At 43.3% G+C, this 22,500-nt stretch overlaps 1 protein-coding gene across 1 annotated transcript in view; it reads right to left on the bottom strand.

Annotated features, from left to right (window-relative positions):
* LOC123728079 (ephrin-B2a-like) overlaps positions 1 to 22,500 on the bottom strand; it is a 30,461-nt gene that overhangs the window by 3,815 nt on the left and 4,146 nt on the right. Inside the window, exons 3-4 of the mRNA XM_045698632.1 lie at positions 12,030 to 12,122; positions 1,779 to 1,895 (exon numbers count right to left, since the gene is read on the bottom strand). Of these exons, the coding sequence (XP_045554588.1) occupies positions 1,779 to 1,895; positions 12,030 to 12,122 (210 nt within the window). The remainder of the gene's footprint in view (positions 1 to 1,778; positions 1,896 to 12,029; positions 12,123 to 22,500) is intronic.

Below are 22,500 nucleotides of genomic sequence, written 5' to 3'. Positions count from 1 at the left end.
ACCCCTCACTATGTCCCCTATTAAATAACACTTCCACTACATTGTGTTAAACAGATCTACATTATGACCCCTCAGTATGTCCCCTACTAAATAACACTTCCACTACATTGTGTTAAACAGATCTACATTATGACCCCTCAGTATGTCCCCTATTAAATAACACTTCCACTACATTGTGTTAAACAGATCTACATTATGACCCCTCACTATGTCCCCTATTAAATAACACTTCCACTACATTGTGTTAAACAGATACACATTATGACCCCTCAGTATGTCCCCTATTAAATAACACTTCCACTACATTGTGTTAAACAGATACACATTATGACCCCTCACTATGTCCCCTATTAAATAACACTTCCACTACATTGTGTTAAACAGATCTACATTATGACCCCTCACTATGTCCCCTATTAAATAACACTTCCACTACATTGTGTTAAACAGATCTACATTAAGACCCCTCACTATGTCCCCTATTAAATAACACTTCCACTACATTGTGTTAAACAGATCTACATTATGACCCCTCACTATGTCCCCTATTAAATAACACTTCCACTACATTGTGTTAAACAGATCTACATTAAGACCCCTCACTATGTCCCCTATTAAATAACACTTCCACTACATTGTGTTAAACAGATCTACATTATGACCCCTCACTATGTCCCCTATTAAATAACACTTCCACTACATTGTGTTAAACAGATCTACATTAAGACCCCTCACTATGTCCCCTATTAAATAACACTTCCACTACATTGTGTTAAACAGATCTACATTATGACCCCTCACTATGTCCCCTATTAAATAACACTTCCACTACATTGTGTTAAACAGATCTACATTATGACCCATCACTATGTCCCCTATTAAATAACACTTCCACTACATTGTGTTAAACAGATCTACATTATGACCCCTCACTATGTCCCCTATTAAATAACACTTCCACTACATTGTGTTAAACAGATCTACATTATGACCCCTCAGTATGTCCCCTATTAAATAACACTTCCACTACATTGTGTTAAACAGATCTACATTACGACCCCTCACTATGTCCCCTATTAAATAACACTTCCACTACATTGTGTTAAACAGATCTACATTATGACCCCTCACTATGTCCCCTATTAAATAACACTTCCACTACATTGTGTTAAACAGATCTACATTATGACCCCTCAGTATCTCCCCTATTAAATAACACTTCCACTACATTGTGTTAAACAGATCTACATTATGACCCCTCACTATGTCCCCTATTAAATAACACTTCCACTACATTGTGTTAAACAGATCTACATTATGACCCCTCACTATGTCCCCTATTAAATAACACTTCCACTACATTGTGTTAAACAGATCTACATTATGACCCCTCAGTATGTCCCCTATTAAATAACACTTCCACTACATTGTGTTAAACAGATACACATTATGACCCCTCACTATGTCCCCTATTAAATAACACTTCCACTACATTGTGTTAAACAGATCTACATTATGACCCCTCAGTATCTCCCCTATTAAATAACACTTCCACTACATTGTGTTAAACAGATCTACATTATGACCCCTCACTATGTCCCCTATTAAATAACACTTCCACTACATTGTGTTAAACAGATCTACATTATGACCCCTCACTATGTCCCCTATTAAATAACACTTCCACTACATTGTGTTAAACAGATACACATTATGACCCCTCAGTATGTCCCCTATTAAATAACACTTCCACTACATTGTGTTAAACAGATACACACCGGCGTTGTTGTTTAAATCGTTGTCTTTAATGGGAGGCTCCTTGTCTGGGGCCTCGGGGTGATGAGCGGGGAAACTGGTGGGAAACTCTCCAGGAAGAGGAAGTGGTTTGGCGGAACCTGGAAAAGATCAAACACACGTCATTATACTACAATACAGTAGTCATTATACTACAATACAGTAGTCATTATACTACAATACAGTAGTCATTATACTACAATACAGTAGTCATTATACTACAATACAGTAGTCATTATACTACAATACAGTAGTCATTATACTACAATACAGTAGTCATTATACTACAATACAGTAGTCAGTATACTACAATACAGTAGTCATTATACTACAATACAGTAGTCAGTATACTACAATACAGTAGTCAGTATACTACAATACAGTAGTCAGTATACTACAATACAGTAGTCATTATACTACAATACAGTAGTCATTATACTACAATACAGTAGTCATTATACTACAATACAGTAGTCATTATACTACAATACAGTAGTCATTATACTACAATACAGTAGTCATTATACTACAATACAGTAGTCAGTATACTACAATACAGTAGTCATTATACTACAATACAGTAGTCATTATACTACAATACAGTAGTCATTATACTACAATACAGTAGTCAGACCAACAGCCAGGTCGTTATACTACAATACAGTAGTCATTATACTACAATACAGTAGTCATTATACTACAATACAGTAGTCAGTATACTACAATACAGTAGTCATTATACTACAATACAGTAGTCATTATACTACAATACAGTAGTCATTATACTACAATACAGTAGTCAGACCAACAGCCAGGTCGTTATACTACAATACAGTAGTCATTATACTACAATACAGTAGTCATTATACTACAATACAGTAGTCATTATACTACAATACAGTAGTCAGACCAAACAGCCACGTCATTATACTACAATACAGTAGTCAGTATACTACAATACAGTAGTCATTATACTACAATACAGTAGTCAGACCAACAGCCACGTCCTTATACTACAATACAGAAGTCATTATACTACAATACAGTAGTCATTATACTACAATACAGTAGTCACGCTAACAGCCACATCATTATACTACAATACAGTAGTCATTATACTACAATACAGTAGTCAGACCATCAGCCACATCATTATACTACAATACAGTAGTCATTATACTACAATACAGTAGTCAGACCATCAGCCACATCATTATACTACAATACAGTAGTCATTATACTACAATACAGTAGTCATTATACTACAATACAGTAGTCAGACCATCAGCCACATCATTATACTACAATACAGTAGTCAGACCATCAGCCACGTCCCAAAGCAACTGAAGGACATGAACGTAGCTAGCCGAAGTTAGCTGGTCAATCAAGCAACTGAAGGACATGAACGTAGCTAGCCGGAGTTAGCTGGTCAATCAAGCAACTGAAGGACATGAACGTAGCTAGCCGGGTTAGCTGGTCAATCAAGCAACTGAAGGACATGAACGTAGCTAGCGGGTTAGCTGGTCAATCAAGCAACTGAAGGACATGAACGTAGCTAGCCGAAGTTAGCTGGTCAATCAAGCAACTGAAGGACATGAACGTAGCTAGCCGGAGTTAGCTGGTCAATCAAGCAACTGAAGGACATGAACGTAGCTAGCCGAAGTTAGCTGGTCAATCAAGCAACTGAAGGACATGAACGTAGCTAGCCGAAGTTAGCTGGTCAATCAAGCAACTGAAGTACATGAACGTAGCTAGCCGAAGTTAGCTGGTCAATCAAGCAACTGAAGGACATGAACGTAGCTAGCCGAGTTAGCTGGTCAATCAAGCAACTGAAGGACATGAACGTAGCTAGCCGAGGTTAGCTAGTCAATCAAGCAACTGAAGGACATGAACGTAGCTAGCCGAAGTTAGCTAGTCAATCAAGCAACTGAAGGACATGAACGTAGCTAGCCGAAGTTAGCTAGTCAATCAAGCAACTGAAGGACATGAACGTAGCTAGCCGAAGTTAGCTAGTCAATCAAGCAACTGAAGGACATGAACGTAGCTAGCCGAAGTTAGCTGGTCAATCAAGCAACTGAAGGACATGAACGTAGCTAGCCGAAGTTAGCTAGTCAATCAAGCAACTGAAGGACATGAACGTAGCTAGCCGAAGTTAGCTAGTCAATCAAGCAACTGAAGGACATGAACGTAGCTAGCGAAGTTAGCTAGTCAATCAAGCAACTGAAGGACATGAACGTAGCTAGCCGAAGTTAGCTAGTCAATCAAGCAACTGAAGGACATGAACGTAGCTAGCCGAAGTTAGCTAGTCAATCAAGCAACTGAAGGACATGAACGTAGCTAGCCGAAGTTAGCTAGTCAATCAAGCAACTGAAGGACATGAACGTAGCTAGCCGAAGTTAGCTAGTCAATCAAGCAACTGAAGGACATGAACGTAGCTAGCGAAGTTAGCTAGTCAATCAAGCAACTGAAGGACATGAACGTAGCTAGCCGAAGTTAGCTAGTCAATCAAGCAACTGGAGGACATGAACGTAGCTAGCCGAAGTTAGCTAGTCAATCAAGCAACTGGAGGACATGAACGTAGCTAGCCGAAGTTAGCTAGTCAATCAAGCAACTGAAGGACATGAACGTAGCTAGCCGAAGTTAGCTAGTCTATCAAGCAACTGAAGGACATGAACGTAGCTAGCCGAAGTTAGCTAGTCAATCAAGCAACTGAAGGACATGAACGTAGCTAGCCGAAGTTAGCTAGTCAATCAAGCAACTGAAGGACATGAACGTAGCTAGCCGAAGTTAGCTAGTCAATCAAGCAACTGAAGGACATGAACGTAGCTAGGCGAAGTTAGCTAGTCAATCAAGCAACTGAAGGACATGAACGTAGCTAGCGGAGTTAGCTAGTCAATCAAGCAACTGAAGGACATGAACGTAGCTAGCCGAAGTTAGCTAGTCAATCAAGCAACTGAAGGACATGAACGTAGCTAGCCGGGTTAGCTAGTCAATCAAGCAACTGAAGGACATGAACGTAGCTAGCCGAAGTTAGCTAGTCAATCAAGCAACTGGAGGACATGAACGTAGCTAGCGAAGTTAGCTAGTCAATCAAGCAACTGGAGGACATGAACGTAGCTAGCCGAGTTAGCTAGTCAATCAAGCAACTGGAGGACATGAACGTAGCTAGCCGAAGTTAGCTAGTCAATCAAGCAACTGAAGGACATGAACGTAGCTAGCCGAAGTTAGCTAGTCAATCAAGCAACTGAAGGACATGAACGTAGCTAGCGAAGTTAGCTGGTCAATCAAGCAACTGAAGGACATGAACGTAGCTAGCCGAAGTTAGCTGGTCAATCAAGCAACTGAAGGACATGAACGTAGCTAGCCGAAGTTAGCTAGTCAATCAAGCAACTCTAGCCCAGACGTTAGAGTTGCTTTGCAGCTTCCAGTTTCATTTCCCCCCCAAAATAAAAAAAAAGTCTAGAGCTTGTTTTAGAACTGCATTCAATAACGACATTACACCAGTAGATGGCGTAGTGTAGCCTCGGGCCAATGAGAATGATAAAGACAAAGAAGAGCCTCGTCTAGAATAACAGCCTGATCGGCAAAAAAAAATAGAAAGTAAAATCTGATTTTGTTCTCGGCCTATTCCTCTATCTGCTGTGTGTTGTTTAGTGGACATATAATGGCATAATTTATTTTTTTATAGCCGCGTGAGTCTACTGTGGCGATCATGTGACCTAATGAATAACACGTTTCCCCAGTATTTGGGAGCACGGACTATAGGTGTCACGTTCTGACCAGTAAAATGGGGTTATTTGTTATTGTAGTTTGGTCAGGATGTGGCAGGGGGGGGTATTTGTTTTATATGGTTTGCGCGTTATGTGTATGTAGAGAGGGTATTGTATTTATGTGTTTCCGGGGTTTTTGGTATATGTGTTTATGTAAGAGGGGTGTTTGTTTAGAGTATTCCGGGGTTTTTGGGTAATGTTCTATGTTTTGTATTTCTATGGTATTTTCTATGTTGTGTATTTCTTTGTTTTTGGCCTTGTGTGGCTCTCAATCAGGAACAGCTTGTACATCGTTGTTGCTGATTGGGAGTCATACTTAGGTAGCCTTTTTTCTTCCACCTGTCCCTTTTGTGGGAAGTTGTTTTTTTTGCACTGCTGTGTTGTTAGCATGCAATACTGTGAGTTCGTTCGTTTTTTTTTCTTGTTTTTCTTTTGTGTTCGAACAATAAAAGTTGTTAATATGAGCAGTCAACCCACTGCGCCTTGGTTTACTTCGTACAACGACCGTTACAATAGGCTTTATATTATGCATTATGACTGTTGTATTTAGTGAATTCCACTCTGTGCGGAGACTTGTTATAGCCGTTTGCATTGCTCGACCACCATCACACAGAGGCTATATCCCATATCAATAAATGAGACAAAAACTAAATATTGATTAAGTGTTGGCTATAAACCTGTCCTGAGCTAAATAGCCAAAGGGGTCCCAAATGGTCAAGATTATCTATAGCCTATTCTCATTGCCAGATCTGCTTTCCCTATCAGCCCCTGCACTTGCTTCGTCAACTATTTAAATGTATATAGAGTTTATATTTAGAGGCCAGTGAGACAATTATTAGGAATCAATTTGCAAGTATGAATGTGAATGAATACTGAACATGAATACTTGTAAATTGATTCCTAATAATTGTCTCACTGGCCTCTATATACTTGTTAAACTAAATAGTTGAAGAAGCACGTGCAGGGGCTGATAAGGAAAACAGATCTGGCTAGGCTATAGATAGTCTTGACCGTTTGGGCTCCCGAGTGGCGCAGCGGCGTAAAGCACTGTGTCTCAGTGCAAGAGGCATCACTACAGTCCCTGGTTCAATTCCAGGCTTTGAGTCCCATAGGGCGGCCCGGGTTTGGCCGTCATTGTAAATAAGAATTTGTTCTTAACTGACTTGCCTTGTTAAATTAAAAAAATAAACGATTCCTAATAATTCTGATAAAAAGTTTGAGACCGTTGTTAAATCTTTCACACGATACAAGTTTTACGTTTGCGAATCTTAGTTTTGCACATGCTCAGTTCAACGCTAGACGTCCATTAGACCCGATGGTGCGATTCTATGCGCGAGCTTAGCCACCCAACGTTGCCATGACATCGGTCCCGTGTGGCTCAGTTGGTAGAGCATTGTGTTTGCAACGCCAGGGTTGTGGGTTTAATTCCCACGGGGGACCAGTACGGGGAAGAAAAAAAATATATAATAATTTTAAAAAAATGTATGAAATGTATGCATTCAAGTCGCTCTGGATAAGAGCGTCTGCTAAATGACTAAAATGTAATGTAAATGTAAGTGTGATTCTATGCGCGAGCTTAGCTAGCCAACGTTGCCATGGCATCGGGTGGCTTGTGCATAAAAAGGGAATTATGTTCCATTTATACACGCTTAAATATGGTCGGAATCGGGGCCATAGAGAGGAGCAGCTACATCAACCTCCAACCCAACTCCATCCCTCCAACCCAACTCCATCCCTCTAACCCAACTCCATCCCTCCAACCCAACTCCATCCCTCTAATCCAACTCCATCCCTCCAACCCAACTCCATCCCTCCAATCCAACTCCATCCCTCCAACCCAACTCCATCCCTCCAAGCCAACTCCATCCCTCCAACCCAACTCCATCCCTCCAATCCAACTCCATCCCTCTACTCCAACTCCATCCCTCCACTCCAACTCCATCCCTCCACTCCAACTCCATCCCTCCAACCCAACTCCATCCCTCCAATCCAACTCCATCCCTCTAACCCAACTCCATCCCTCCAATCCAACTCCATCTCTCCAATCCAACTCCATCCCTCTAATCCAACTCCATCCCTCCAACCCAACTCCATCCCTCCAATCCAACTCCATCCCTCTAACCCAACTCCATCCCTCCAATCCAACTCCATCCCTCCAATCCAACTCCATCCCTCCAACCCAACTCCATCCCTCCAACTCCATCTCTCCAATCCAACTCCATCCCTCCAACCCAACTCCATCCCTCCAACCCAACTCCATCCCTCTAATCCAACTCCATCCCTCCAACCCAACTCCATCCCTCCAGCTCCATCTCTCCAATCCAACTCCATGCCTCCAATCCAACTCCATCCCTCCAATCCAACTCCATCCCTCTAATCCAACTCCATCCCTCCAACCCAACTCCATCCCTCCAACTCCATCTCTCCAATCCAACTCCATCCCTCCAATCCAACTCCATCCCTCCAATCCAACTCCATCCCTCCAACCCAACTCCATCCCTCCAACCCAACTCCATCCCTCCAATCCAACTCCATCCCTCCAACCCAACTCCATCCCTCCAATCCAACTCCATCCCTCCAATCCAACTCCATCCCTCCAAGCCAACTCCATCCCTCCAACCCAACTCCATCCCTCCAATCCAACTCCATCCCTCTACTCCAACTCCATCCCTCCACTCCAACTCCATCCCTCCACTCCAACTCCATCCCTCCAATCCAACTCCATCCCTCTAACCCAACTCCATCCCTCCAATCCAACTCCATCCCTCCAATCCAACTCCATCCCTCCAAGCCAACTCCATCCCTCCAACCCAACTCCATCCCTCCAATCCAACTCCATCCCTCTACTCCAACTCCATCCCTCCACTCCAACTCCATCCCTCCACTCCAACTCCATCCCTCCAACCCAACTCCATCCCTCCAACCCAACTCCATCCCTCCAACCCAACTCCATCCCTCCAACTCCATCTCTCCAATCCAACTCCATCCCTCCAATCCAACTCCATCCCTCTAATCCAACTCCATCCCTCCAACTCCATCCCTCCAACCCAACTCCATCCCTCCAATCCAACTCCATCCCTCCAACTCCATCCCTCCAACCCAACTCCATCCCTCCAATCCAACTCCATCCCTCCAACCCAACTCCATCCCTCCAATCCAACTCCATCCCTCCAATCCAACTCCATCCCTCTACTCCAACTCCATCCCTCCACTCCAACTCCATCCCTCCACTCCAACTCCATCCCTCTAACCCAACTCCATCCCTCTAATCCAACTCCATCCCTCCAATCCAACTCCATCCCTCTAACCCAACTCCATCCCTCCAACCCAACTCCATCCCTCCAATCCAACTCCATCCCTCTAACCCAACTCCATCCCTCCAATCCAACTCCATCCCTCCACTCCAACTCCATCCCTCCAACCCAACTCCATCCCTCCAACCCAACTCCATCCCTCCAACTCCATCTCTCCAATCCAACTCCATCCCCTCCAATCCAACTCCATCCCTCCAATCCAACTCCATCCCTCCAACCCAACTCCATCCCTCCAACCCAACTCCATCCCTCCAATCCAACTCCATCCCTCTAACCCAACTCCATCCCTCCAATCCAACTCCATCCCTCCAATCCAACTCCATCCCTCCAAGCCAACTCCATCCCTCCAACCCAACTCCATCCCTCCAATCCAACTCCATCCCTCTACTCCAACTCCATCCCTCCACTCCAACTCCATCCCTCCAATCCAACTCCATCCCTCCAATCCAACTCCATCCCTCTAACCCAACTCCATCCCTCCAATCCAACTCCATCCCTCCAATCCAACTCCATCCCTCCAAGCCAACTCCATCCCTCCAACCCAACTCCATCCCTCCAATCCAACTCCATCCCTCTACTCCAACTCCATCCCTCCACTCCAACTCCATCCCTCCACTCCAACTCCATCCCTCCAACCCAACTCCATCCCTCCAACCCAACTCCATCCCTCCAACCCAACTCCATCCCTCCAACTCCATCTCTCCAATCCAACTCCATCCCTCCAATCCAACTCCATCCCTCTAATCCAACTCCATCCCTCCAACTCCATCCCTCCAACCCAACTCCATCCCTCCAATCCAACTCCATCCCTCCAACTCCATCCCTCCAACCCAACTCCATCCCTCCAATCCAACTCCATCCCTCCAACCCAACTCCATCCCTCCAATCCAACTCCATCCCTCCAATCCAACTCCATCCCTCTACTCCAACTCCATCCCTCCACTCCAACTCCATCCCTCCACTCCAACTCCATCCCTCTAACCCAACTCCATCCCTCTAATCCAACTCCATCCCTCCAATCCAACTCCATCCCTCTAACCCAACTCCATCCCTCCAACCCAACTCCATCCCTCCAATCCAACTCCATCCCTCTAACCCAACTCCATCCCTCCACTCCAACTCCATCCCTCCACTCCAACTCCATCCCTCCAACCCAACTCCATCCCTCCAACCCAACTCCATCCCTCCAATCCAACTCCATCCCTCTAACCCAACTCCATCCCTCCACTCCAACTCCATCCCTCCACTCCAACTCCATCCCTCTAACCCAACTCCATCCCTCCAACCCATTCAGGTATTGTGTGTTATCCGTTCATTCCTTTAGGTATTGTATTGTATAGTATAGTATAGTATAGTATAGTATAGTATAGTATAGTATTGTATTGTATAGTATAGTATAGTATAGTATAGTATAGTATAGTATAGTATAGTATAGTATAGTATTGTATTGTATTGTATAGTATAGTATAGTATAGTATAGTATAGTATAGTGTAGTATAGTATAGTATAGTATTGTATAGTATTGTATTGTATAGTATTGTATAGTATAGTATAGTATTGTATAGTATAGTATAGTATAGTATTGTATAGTATAGTATAGTATAGTATTGTATAGTATAGTATAGTATAGTATAGTATAGTATAGTATAGTATAGTATAGTATAGTATAGTATAGTATAGTATAGTATTGTATAGTATAGTATAGTATAGTATAGTATAGTATAGTATAGTATAGTATAGTATTGTATAGTATAGTATAGTATAGTATAGTATAGTATTGTATAGTATAGTATAGTATAGTATAGTATAGTATAGTATAGTATAGTATTGTATTGTATTGTATAGTATAGTATAGTATAGTATAGTATTGTATAGTATAGTATAGTATTGTATTGTATAGTATAGTATAGTATAGTATAGTATAGTATTGTATAGTATAGTATTGTATAGTATAGTATTGTATTGTATAGTATAGTATAGTATAGTATAGTATTGTATAGTATAGTATTGTATAGTATAGTGTAGTGTAGTATAGTATAGTATAGTATAGTATAGTATTGTATTGTATTGTATAGTATAGTATAGTATAGTATAGTATAGTATTGTATAGTATAGTGTAGTATAGTATAGTATAGTATAGTATAGTATAGTATTGTATAGTATTGTATTGTATAGTATAGTATAGTATAGTATAGTATAGTATAGTATAGTATTGTATAGTATTGTATTGTATTGTATAGTATAGTATAGTATAGTATAGTATAGTATAGTATAGTATTGTATAGTATAGTATAGTATAGTATAGTATAGTATAGTATTGTATAGTATTGTATAGTATAGTATAGTATAGTATTGTATAGTATTGTATAGTATAGTATTGTATAGTATAGTATTGTATTGTATTGTATAGTATAGTGTAGTATAGTATAGTATTGTATAGTATAGTATTGTATAGTATTGTATAGTATAGTATAGTATTGTATAGTATTGTATTGTATAGTATAGTATTGTATAGTATAGTATTGTATAGTATTGTATAGTATAGTATTGTATAGTATTGTATAGTATTGTATAGTATAGTATTGTATAGTATTGTATGTGTGTTAGGGCAGCAGCAACACAGGTAGTTTCCATTCTAGCTAATTACCATAGGCCTAATAACATATCCACACGAGCTAGCTAACGAGCAGATTTACATCCACCATCAACAATCCGCTTGATCAGCCGCTTTTCCTGATGTCAATCGTGTGTTTAGGAAGCACTGCAACTAGCTAAATAGGTTTTTAAAAAAAAATATTTTGGTATGTTATGAATTATGTAAACATGGGGGTGCCCTGGAAGGTCTGTGTACGGCCCTGCTTCAGTATGTCTCTCGTTCTCTCTACCAGTAACGTTATGCATCATATACAGGTGATAAACAGTCTGGCAGAAACTCTCTCAAGTATTCATATATACACTCTCATTCTCTCATTGTCATGTCTTTCTTCCCTACACACACACATACAGACACACACACACACACACACACACACACACACACACACACACACACACACACACACACACACACACACACACACACACACACAAAGACTCAGACACAAAGACACACACACGCACACAGACAACACAATACACACACATAACTTACTCTGTCCTACTCTCAGTACTAGCTTCATGGATATGGCTCTACACACTCCTCCATCAGTGTTGTCCAGGCCCTGTAGAGAGCTGGTGGAGGTCGCTGAGAAAGAGAGGGAGGGAGGGAGGGAGGGAGGGAGGGAGGGAGGGAGGAGGGAGGGAGGGAGGGAGGGTGGGAGGGAGAGAACAATGAATAGATAAATAGTAGACATTATACATATCCCAACGCAGTAATTTATAACATTCCTACATGCCGTTCCGAAGCTATTCTCAGTATCAGACTCGCCTTAATGACGACTGGATCACACCAACAGTGTTTATTGCGTTTTGGGTACACAGGAAGTACATTAATTATCCAATGAAAACGCTGCGTTTGCCTTTTTTTTGCAGCGTTGCGTTGCAGAGCCAGTTTCAGTGCGTCCTGTGTGGTGCATAAATTGGATTTATCGACAGAAATGGTAGCAGAATGTGAATATGGAACTTTCCTGCGTACAATTTTGCTCAAAAGACCCTGTAGGTGAATAAAGAATAATAATAATAATATAATAGTAAATAAATATAATAAATATAAATATAAATATAATAAATAAATATACTGTAGATCGAGGAATTATTCAGTTGTGTAACGCGCTCTGCGGGTGTGGCTACCTTGCGCACTCGGGAAATACATTTAATTAAACCGCTGAAAACCTTCCCACTAGCTGGCCAAACAGTTTTTCTCTCTTTTGGAGTTTTCAATCAATGGGATTTTCAGTACGTTTATCTTAATAAGCCATCCCCTTTAAATAGGGTATACCTTTAATTTAGAATTTTTTGTCGACAGACTCAATAGGGGCGGCCTAGTTAAAATAAAGCGGGTGTCACGTCCTGACCAGTATAGAGGATTATTTGTTATTGTAGTTTGGTCAGGACGTGGCAGAGGGTAGTTAGTTTATGTATTCCGGGGTTTCGGGTTTCTTTTCTATTGTGTTTCTATCTGTTTTCTATCTGTTCTGTTTCTATGTTAGTTAACCTGGGGTATGGACTCTCAATTGAAGGCAGGTGTTTTCTAGTTGCCTTTGATTGGGAGTCCTATATATTAGGGTGTGTTTGGTCTTGTTGTTTGTGGGTAGTTGTTTTAGCACTGCTATACTGTTCCTGGCGGGTCTTTGATTGGGAGTCCTATATATTAGGGTGTGTTTGGTCTTGTTTGTGGGTAGTTGAGCGAGCACTGCTATACTGTTCCTGGCGGGCCTTTGATTGGGAGTCCTATATATTAGGGTGTGTTTGGTCTTGTTGTTTGTGGGTAGTTGAGCGAGCACTGCTATACTGTTCCTGGCGGTCTTTGATTGGGAGTCCTATATGTTAGGGTGTGTTTGGTCTTGTTGTTTGTGGGTAGTTGTTTTAGCACTGCTATACTGTTCCTGGCGGTCATTGTTTTCTTGTTTTTGTTCGTCGTGTTCACATTATAATAAATTATGATGAGCACGCAAATCCGCTGCATATTGGTCCACTTTTTCCGACAGCGATTTTAAACATATCTTCTGACGAGGAGGAATGTGACATTTAATTTAAATTTTTCTCGACAGACTCAATAGGGGGCGGCCTAGTTCAAAATGAAGCGGGTTCAGATTATTAAGGATCAATGAGAGAAAAAGCCATGTAGATTATTTGGGGACGTTTTTAGCAGCGGTGGAAAAAAGTACCCAATTTGTCGTAAAAGTAAAGATTCCTTAATAGAAAATGACTCAAGTAAAAAGTGAAAGATACCCAGTAAAATACGACTTGAGTAAAAGTCTAGAAGTATTTGGTTTTAAATATACTGAAGTATCAAAAGTAAATGTAATTGCAAAAAATATACTTAAGTATAAAAAGTAAAAGTATAAATCATTTAAAATAATTTATATTAGGCAATCCAAACAGGCACAATTTTCTTGTTTTTTAAATTTACCGATAGTCACAACACTCAGACATAATTTACAAATGAAGCATTTGTGTTTAGTGAGTCTGCCAGATCAGAGGCAGTAGGGATGACCAGGGATGTTCTCTGTTTAGTGAGTCCTCCAGATCAGAGGCAGTAGGGATGACCAGGGATGTTCTCTGTTTAGTGAGTCCTCCAGATCAGAGGCAGTAGGGATGACCAGGGATGTTCTCTGTTTAGTGAGTCCTCCAGATCAGAGGCAGTAGGGATGACCAGGGATGTTCTCTGTTTAGTGAGTCCTCCAGATCAGAGGCAGTAGGGATGACCAGGGATGTTCTCTGTTTAGTTAGTCCTCCAGATCAGAGGCAGTAGAGATGACCAGGGACGTTCTCTGTTTAGTGAGTCCTCCAGATCAGAGGCAGTAGGGATGACCAGGGACGTTCTCTGTTTAGTGAGTCCTCCAGATCAGAGGCAGTAGGGATGACCAGGGACGTTCTCTGTTTAGTGAGTCCTCCAGATCATAGGCAGTAGGGATGACCAGGGACGTTCTCTGTTTAGTGAGTCCTCCAGATCAGAGGCAGTAGGGATGACCAGGGATGTTCTCTGTTTAGTGAGTCCTCCAGATCAGAGGCAGTAGAGATGACCAGGGATGTTCTCTGTTTAGTGAGTCCTCCAGATCAGAGGCAGTAGGGATGATCAGGGATGTTCTCTGTTTAGTGAGTCCTCCAGATCAGAGGCGGTAGGGATGACCAGGGATGTTCTCTGTTTAGTGAGTCCTCCAGATCAGAGGCGGTAGGGATGACCAGGGATGTTCTCTGTTTAGTGAGTCCTCCAGATCAGAGGCAGTAGGGATGACCAGGGATGTTCTCTGTTTAGTGAGTCCTCCAGATCAGAGGCAGTAGGGATGACCAGGGATGTTCTCTGTTTAGTGAGTCCTCCAGATCAGAGGCAGTAGGGACGACCAGGGATGTTCTCTGTTTAGTGAGTCCTCCAGATCAGAGGCAGTAGGGACGACCAGGGATGTTCTCTGTTTAGTGAGTCCTCCAGATCAGAGGCAGTAGGGACGACCAGGGATGTTCTCTGTTTAGTGAGTCCTCCAGATCAGAGGCAGTAGGGATGACCAGGGATGTTCTCTGTTTAGTGAGTCCTCCAGATCAGAGGCAGTAGGGACGACCAGGGATGTTCTCTGTTTAGTGAGTCCTCCAGATCAGAGACAGTAGGGACGACCAGGGATGTTCTCTGTTTAGTGAGTCCTCCAGATCAGAGGCAGTAGGGACGACCAGGGATGTTCTCTGTTTAGTGAGTCCTCCAGATCAGAGGCAGTAGGGATGACCAGGGATGTTCTCTGTTTAGCGAGTCCTCCAGATCAGAGGCAGTAGGGATGACCAGGGATGTTCTCTGTTTAGCGAGTCCTCCTGATCAGAGGCAGTAGGGATGACCAGGGATGTTCTCTGTTTAGCGAGTCCTCCTGATCAGAGGCAGTAGGGATGACCAGGGATGTTCTCTGTTTAGCGAGTCCTCCAGATCAGAGGCAGTAGGGATGACCAGGGATGTTCTCTGTTTAGCGAGTCCTCCAGATCAGAGGCAGTAGGGACGACCAGGGATGTTCTCTGTTTAGTGAGTCCTCCAGATCAGAGGCAGTAGGGATGACCAGGGATGTTCTCTGTTTAGCGAGTCCTCCAGATCAGAGGCAGTAGAGATGACCAGGGATGTTCTCTGTTTAGCGAGTCCTCCTGATCAGAGGCAGTAGAGATGACCAGGGATGTTCTCTGTTTAGTGAGTCCTCCAGATCAGAGGCAGTAGGGACGACCAGGGATGTTCTCTGTTTAGTGAGTCCTCCAGATCAGAGGCAGTAGGGACGACCAGGGATGTTCTCTGTTTAGTGAGTCCTCCAGATCAGAGGCAGTAGGGATGACCAGGGATGTTCTCTGTTTAGCGAGTCCTCCAGATCAGAGGCAGTAGAGATGACCAGGGATGTTCTCTGTTTAGCGAGTCCTCCAGATCAGAGGCAGTAGGGATGACCAGGGATGTTCTCTGTTTAGCGAGTCCTCCAGATCAGAGGCAGTAGGGATGACCAGGGATGTTCTCTGTTTAGTGAGTCCTCCAGATCAGAGGCAGTAGGGATGACCAGGGATGTTGTCTGTTTAGTGAGTCCTCCAGATCAGAGGCAGTAGGGACGACCAGGGATGTTCTCTGTTTAGTGAGTCCTCCAGATCAGAGGCAGTAGGGATGACCAGGGATGTTCTCTGTTTAGCGAGTCCTCCAGATCAGAGGCAGTAGAGATGACCAGGGATGTTCTCTGTTTAGCGAGTCCTCCAGATCAGAGGCAGTAGGGATGACCAGGGATGTTCTCTGTTTAGCGAGTCCTCCAGATCAGAGACAGTAGGGATGACCAGGGATGTTCTCTGTTTAGTGAGTCCTCCAGATCAGAGGCAGTAGGGACGACCAGGGATGTTCTCTGTTTAGTGAGTCCTCCAGATCAGAGGCAGTAGGGACGACCAGGGATGTTCTCTGTTTAGCGAGTCCTCCAGATCAGAGGCAGTAGGGATGACCAGGGATGTTCTCTGTTTAGTGAGTCCTCCAGATCAGAGGCAGTAGGGATGACCAGGGATGTTCTCTGTTTAGTGAGTCCTCCAGATCAGAGGCAGTAGGGACGACCAGGGATGTTCTCTGTTTAGTGAGTCCTCCAGATCAGAGACAGTAGGGATGACCAGGGATGTTCTCTGTTTAGTGAGTCCTCCAGATCAGAGGCAGTAGGGATGACCAGGGATGTTCTCTGTTTAGTGAGTCCTCCAGATCAGAGGCAGTAGGGACGACCAGGGATGTTCTCTGTTTAGTGAGTCCTCCAGATCAGAGGCAGTAGGGACGACCAGGGATGTTCTCTGTTTAGTGAGTCCTCCAGATCAGAGGCAGTAGGGACGACCAGGGATGTTCTCTGTTTAGTGAGTCCTCCAGATCAGAGGCAGTAGGGATGACCAGGGATGTTCTCTGTTTAGTGAGTCCTCCAGATCAGAGGCAGTAGGGACGACCAGGGATGTTCTCTGTTTAGTGAGTCCTCCAGATCAGAGGCAGTAGGGATGACCAGGGATGTTCTCTGTTTAGTGAGTCCTCCAGATCAGAGGCAGTAGGGACGACCAGGGATGTTCTCTGTTTAGTGAGTCCTCCAGATCAGAGGCAGTAGGGACGACCAGGGATGTTCTCTTGATAAGTGTGTGAATTGAACCATTTTCCTGTCCTGCTAAACATTCAGAATGTAACGAGTACTTTTGGGTGTCAGGGGAAAATTTCCGGAGTAAAAAGTACATTATTTTCTTTAGGAATGTAGTAAAGTAAAAGTAGTCAAAAATATAAATAGTAAAGTAAAGTACAGATACCCTGAAAAACTACTACTACTACTACTACTAGTAGTACTTTAAAGTATTTTTACCTAACTACTTTATACCACTGAATTTTAGTGTTAGGAAAGTATGTATGAATCATAACAAAAAAAACGGTTTGGAGAGCCTTTACCCACTAAATATATTGATGAATTAAAAGATTAACATTGGGTCGATTCATCCTGATAGTTGTCACCATCACGTTCAATCCGTGACATATTGGAAAGTGGAAACATTTAAGATCAATAATCCTATAAAATCTCCTCGAATTATGAACTAATCATGGAACTGTATAAAACCAACGGTCCGGGCGTCGTGACGGTCCGGGCGTCGTGACGGCCCGGGCATCGTGAACCGTATTCCAGTCTCCTGGTTTAACCTGCTAAGTGTTGTCTGAGTTTCCTCATCATTTAAAATAAAGCTACATGTCGTATATTATTTGCACAACGTTAGCCTAATCTGGTCAAACACAGCGTTTTTTTCCCCGTACTTTACTAAGGGTTTGGTAACAGGCTGATTGGTCGGCTATTTGAGCCAGTAAAAGGGGGCTTTACTATTCTTGGGAAGCGGAATGACTTCAACTTCCCTCCAGGCCTGAGGGCAACACGCTCTCTAGTAGGGTTAAATTGAAGATGTGTTAAATAAGAGTGGCAATATGGTCTGCTATTATCCTCAGTCATTTTCCATCCAGATGATCAAGTTGTACATTACAGTGCGTGATGAATGGCGTCTGATTTACCCAGCTATTATCAATAGAACTCATCAATAGATCTCATCAATAGATCTCATCAATAGATCTCATCAGTAGTAAATGACAGTACATGGTGTCTGATTTCTATCATAAAAAATAAAGTACATTCTTTTCAAACTTGGAACCTGTAGTTTCACTATACGTTACACACACACACACACACACACACACACACACACACACACACACACACACACACACACACACACACACACACACACACACACACACACACACACACACACACATTAGGACCACTTAGTTCAGATGACAGGTTCTCATGCTTCTAGCTAGGTTGCCATGAGAGCTCACGTCATATCTGTCTCATGCTGTTAAAAGCATTGTGTGATTTGGGGCATGTAAACTCCTAGAATCACAATGTCTGGCTTCCATGGAGGAAGAGCACTGTCAGAGCCTCAGAGTCCTGGGAGGTAGGGGAGGAGAGGAGGGGAGAGGAGGAGGAGGAGGAGGAGGAGAGGAGGGGAGAGGAGGAGGAGGAGACAAGGGGAGAGGAGGAGGAGGAGGAGACAAGGGGAGAGGAGGAGGAGGAGGAGGGGGGGAGGAGGAGACAAGGGGAGAGGAGGAGGAGGAGGAGGAGACGAGGGGAGAGGAGGAGGAGGAGGAGGAGACAAGGGGAGAGGAGGAGGAGGAGGAGGAGGAGGAGGGGGAGGAGGGGAGGAGGAGACAAGGGGAGAGGAGGAGGAGGAGGAGGAGACAAGGGGAGAGGAGGAGGAGGAGGAGGAGGAGGAGGAGGAGGAGGAGGAGGAGGAGGAGGGGGAGGAGACAAGGGGTAAAGTTACAGGACATGGTGAGACTGGCTCTCTGGATACTTCCCAAATGGATCCCTGTTCCCTATATAGTGCACTACTTTTGAAAGCTCTGGTCTAAAGTAGTGCACTATATAGGGAATAGGGTTCTATAGTGCCCTGGTCTAAAACAGTACACTGTATAGGGAATAGGGTGCTATTTGGGATAAAACCTTTCTCTCATGCTACACTGGGCTTGAAGACGCACAGAGACTCTGCCGATAACACAGCCACTGCTGCACTAGATGAAATTTGACAGGATAGGAAACGACCAGGGAAGATGGCTCCTCTGAACAAACATGAATACTTGTCTATACAGTCTATACTTTAATACAGTGGCTTGCGAAAGTACTCACCCCATTTGGCATTTTCTCCTATTTTGTTGCCTTACAATCTGGAAATAAAATATATATTTTTTTTTGGGGGGGGTTGTATCATATGATTTACACAACATACCTACCACTTTGAAGATGCAAAATACTTTTTATTATGAAACAAACAAGAAATAAACCACATAAAAAACTGAAAACTTGAGCGTGCATAATTATTCACCCCCCCACACAAAGTCAATATTTTATAGAGCCACCTGTTGCAGCAATTACAGCTGCAAGTCTCTTAGGGTATGTCTCTGTAAGCTTGGCACATCTAGCCACTGGGATTTTTGCCCATTCTTCAAGGCAAAACTGCTCCAGCTCCTTCAAGTTGGATGGGTACCGCTGGTGTACAACAATCTTTAAGTCATACCACAGATTCTCAATTGTATTGAGGTCTGGGCTTTGACTAGGCCATTTCAAGACATTTAAATGTTTCCCCTTAAGCCACTCGAGTGTAGCTTTAGCAGTATGCTTAGAGTCATTGTCCTGCTGGAAGGTGAACCTACGTCCCAGTCTCAAATCTCTAGAAGACTGAAACAGGTTTCCCTCAAGAATTTCCCTGTATTTAGCACCATCCATCATTCCTTTAATTCTGACCAGTTTCCCAGTCCCTGCCGATGGAAAACATCCCCACCACATGATGCTGCCACCACCATGCTTCACTGTGGGGATGGTGTTCTCGGGGTGATGAGAGGTGTTGGGTTTGCGCCAGACATAGTGTTTTCCATGATGGCCAAAAAGCAACATTTTAGTCTCATCTGACCAGAGTACCTTCTTCCATATGTTTGGGGAGTCTCCCACATGCCTTTTGGTGAACACCAAACGTGTTTGCTTATTTTTTTTCTTTAAGCAATGGCTTTTTCTGGCCACTCTTCCGGAAAGCCCAGCTCTGTGGAGTGTACGGCTTAAAGTGGTCCTATGGACAGATACTCCAATCTCTGCTGTGGAGCTTTGCAGCTCCTTCAGGATTATCTTTGGTCTCTTTGTTGCCTCTCTGATTAATGCCCTCCTTGCCTGGTCTGTGAGTTTTGGTGGGCGGCCCTCTCTTGGCAGGTTTGTTGTGGTGCCAAATTCTTTCCATTTTTTAATAATGGATTTAATGGAGCTCTGTGGGATGTTCAAAGTTTCTGATATTGTTTTATAACCCAACCCTGATCTGTACTTCTCCACAACTTTGTCCCTGGCCTGTTTAGAGAGCTCCTTGGTCTTCATGGTGCCCCTTGCTTGGTGTTGCCCCTTGCTTAGTGGTGTTGCAGATTCTGGGGCCTTTCAGAACAGGTGTATATATACTGAGATCATGTGACACTTAGACAGCACACAGGTGGATTTAATTTAACTAATTATGTGACTTCTGAAGGTAATTGGTTGCACCAGATCTTATTTAGGGGCTTCATAGCGAAGGGGGTGAAAACATTTGCACGCACCACTTTTCCGTTTTTAATTTTTTTGAATTTTTTTGAAACAAGTAATTTTTTACATTTCACTTCACCAATTTGGACTATTTTGTGTTTGTCCATTACATGAAATACAAATAAAAAATACATTTAAATTACAGGTTGTAATGAAACAAAATAGGAAAAATACCAAGAGGGATGAATACTTTTGCAAAGCCCTGCACCTTATCTGGAAAGCCCTCCAGATAGACTGGATACTTGTCTATACTATATACCTTACCTGTATGAGGAAAGCCCCCCCAGACAGACTGGATACTTGTCTATACTATATACCTTACCTGTATGAGGAAAGCCCCCCCAGATAGACTGGATACTTGTCTATACTATATACCCTACCTGTGTGAGGAAAGCCCTCCAGACAGACTGGATACTTGTCTATACAGTCTATACTATATACCTTACCTGTATGAGGAAAGCCCCCCCAGACAGACTGGATACTTGTCTATACTATATACCTTACCTGTGTGAGGAAAGCCCCCCCAGACAGACTGGATACTTGTCTATACTATATACCTTACCTGTATGAGGAAAGCCCCCCCAGACGGACTGGATACTTGTCTATACTATATACCTTACCTGTGTGAGGAAAGCCCTCCAGATAGATTGAATACTTGTCTATACAGTCTATACTATAACACCAAGAGATGGGAAATCTTTGAAAGGTCACTCCTCTCACTCCGTTTGACCTAAAGTCATGATATTCGGTAAATAGGTCCGTCTCCTCACGAGGAAAACATTTACCTCAGGACCCATAACGTTCGCTGTGATAGATCTTCTGGCCAATTTTTGGAAATTTTGTGAAAAATACTTAAAACGCCACCTTTCAGGGCACCAAAATGACCGAATCTCCTTAAAACTTAATATGTGGCGTCTATGGACAACGGTCTCTCAACGTCTAGCGTCTCATAGCGTCTAGCGTCTCATAGCGTCTATGGACAACGGTCTCTCAACGTCTAGCGTCTCATAGCGTCTAGCGTCTCATAGCGTCTATGGACAACGGTCTCTCAACGTCTAGCGTCTCATAGCGTCTAGCGTCTCATAGCGTCTATGGACAACGGTCTCTCAACGTCTAGCGTCTCATAGCGTCTAGCGTCTCATAGCGTCTATGGACAACGGTCTCTCAACGTCTAGCGTCTCATAGCGTCTAGCGTCTCATAGCGTCTATGGACAACGGTCTCTCAACGTCTAGCGTCTCATAGCGTCTAGCGTCTCATAGCGTCTATGGACAACGGTCTCTCAACGCTCTAGCGTCTCATAGCGTCTAGCGTCTCATAGCGTCTATGGACAACGGTCTCTCAACGTCTAGCGTCTCATAGCGTCTAGCGTCTCATAGCGTCTAGCGTCTCAAGCGTCTCATAGCGTCTAGCGTCTCATAGCGTCTATGGACAACGGTCTCTCAACGTCTAGCGTCTCATAGCGTCTAGCGTCTCATAGCGTCTAGCGTCTCATAGCGTCTAGCGTCTCATAGCGTCTATGGACAACGGTCTCTCAACGCGACACTTTACGGACTAGCACCTAAAACAACTGATTGACCAATAACCTTCATGTGGGCGTGGTCTGTCACAAATGCATGTAAATCAGTCAAGGATATTCGTATTTGTAACATAATTTGGTGCTGCACGTTGCAAATACTGTCAACACTCAATATATGTGAGACTTGTTCATATCGACCACAAGGTGGCGCCGATAACGGGTAAATCATTTATATCTCTTGATCTGTTTGACTCAGAGGGATGAAATTTGGCACACATACTCAGGGATATGTCTAGATAAACCCACACAATAGTTTCAGACACCACTGGCCCCCAATTTTTTTTTA

The sequence above is a fragment of the Salmo salar genome, chromosome ssa17 (genome assembly GCF_905237065.1).
Source record: "Salmo salar chromosome ssa17, Ssal_v3.1, whole genome shotgun sequence".
Classification (NCBI taxonomy): Eukaryota; Metazoa; Chordata; class Actinopteri; order Salmoniformes; family Salmonidae; genus Salmo; species Salmo salar.
This window is presented reverse-complemented; position numbering and strand designations above follow the sequence as displayed.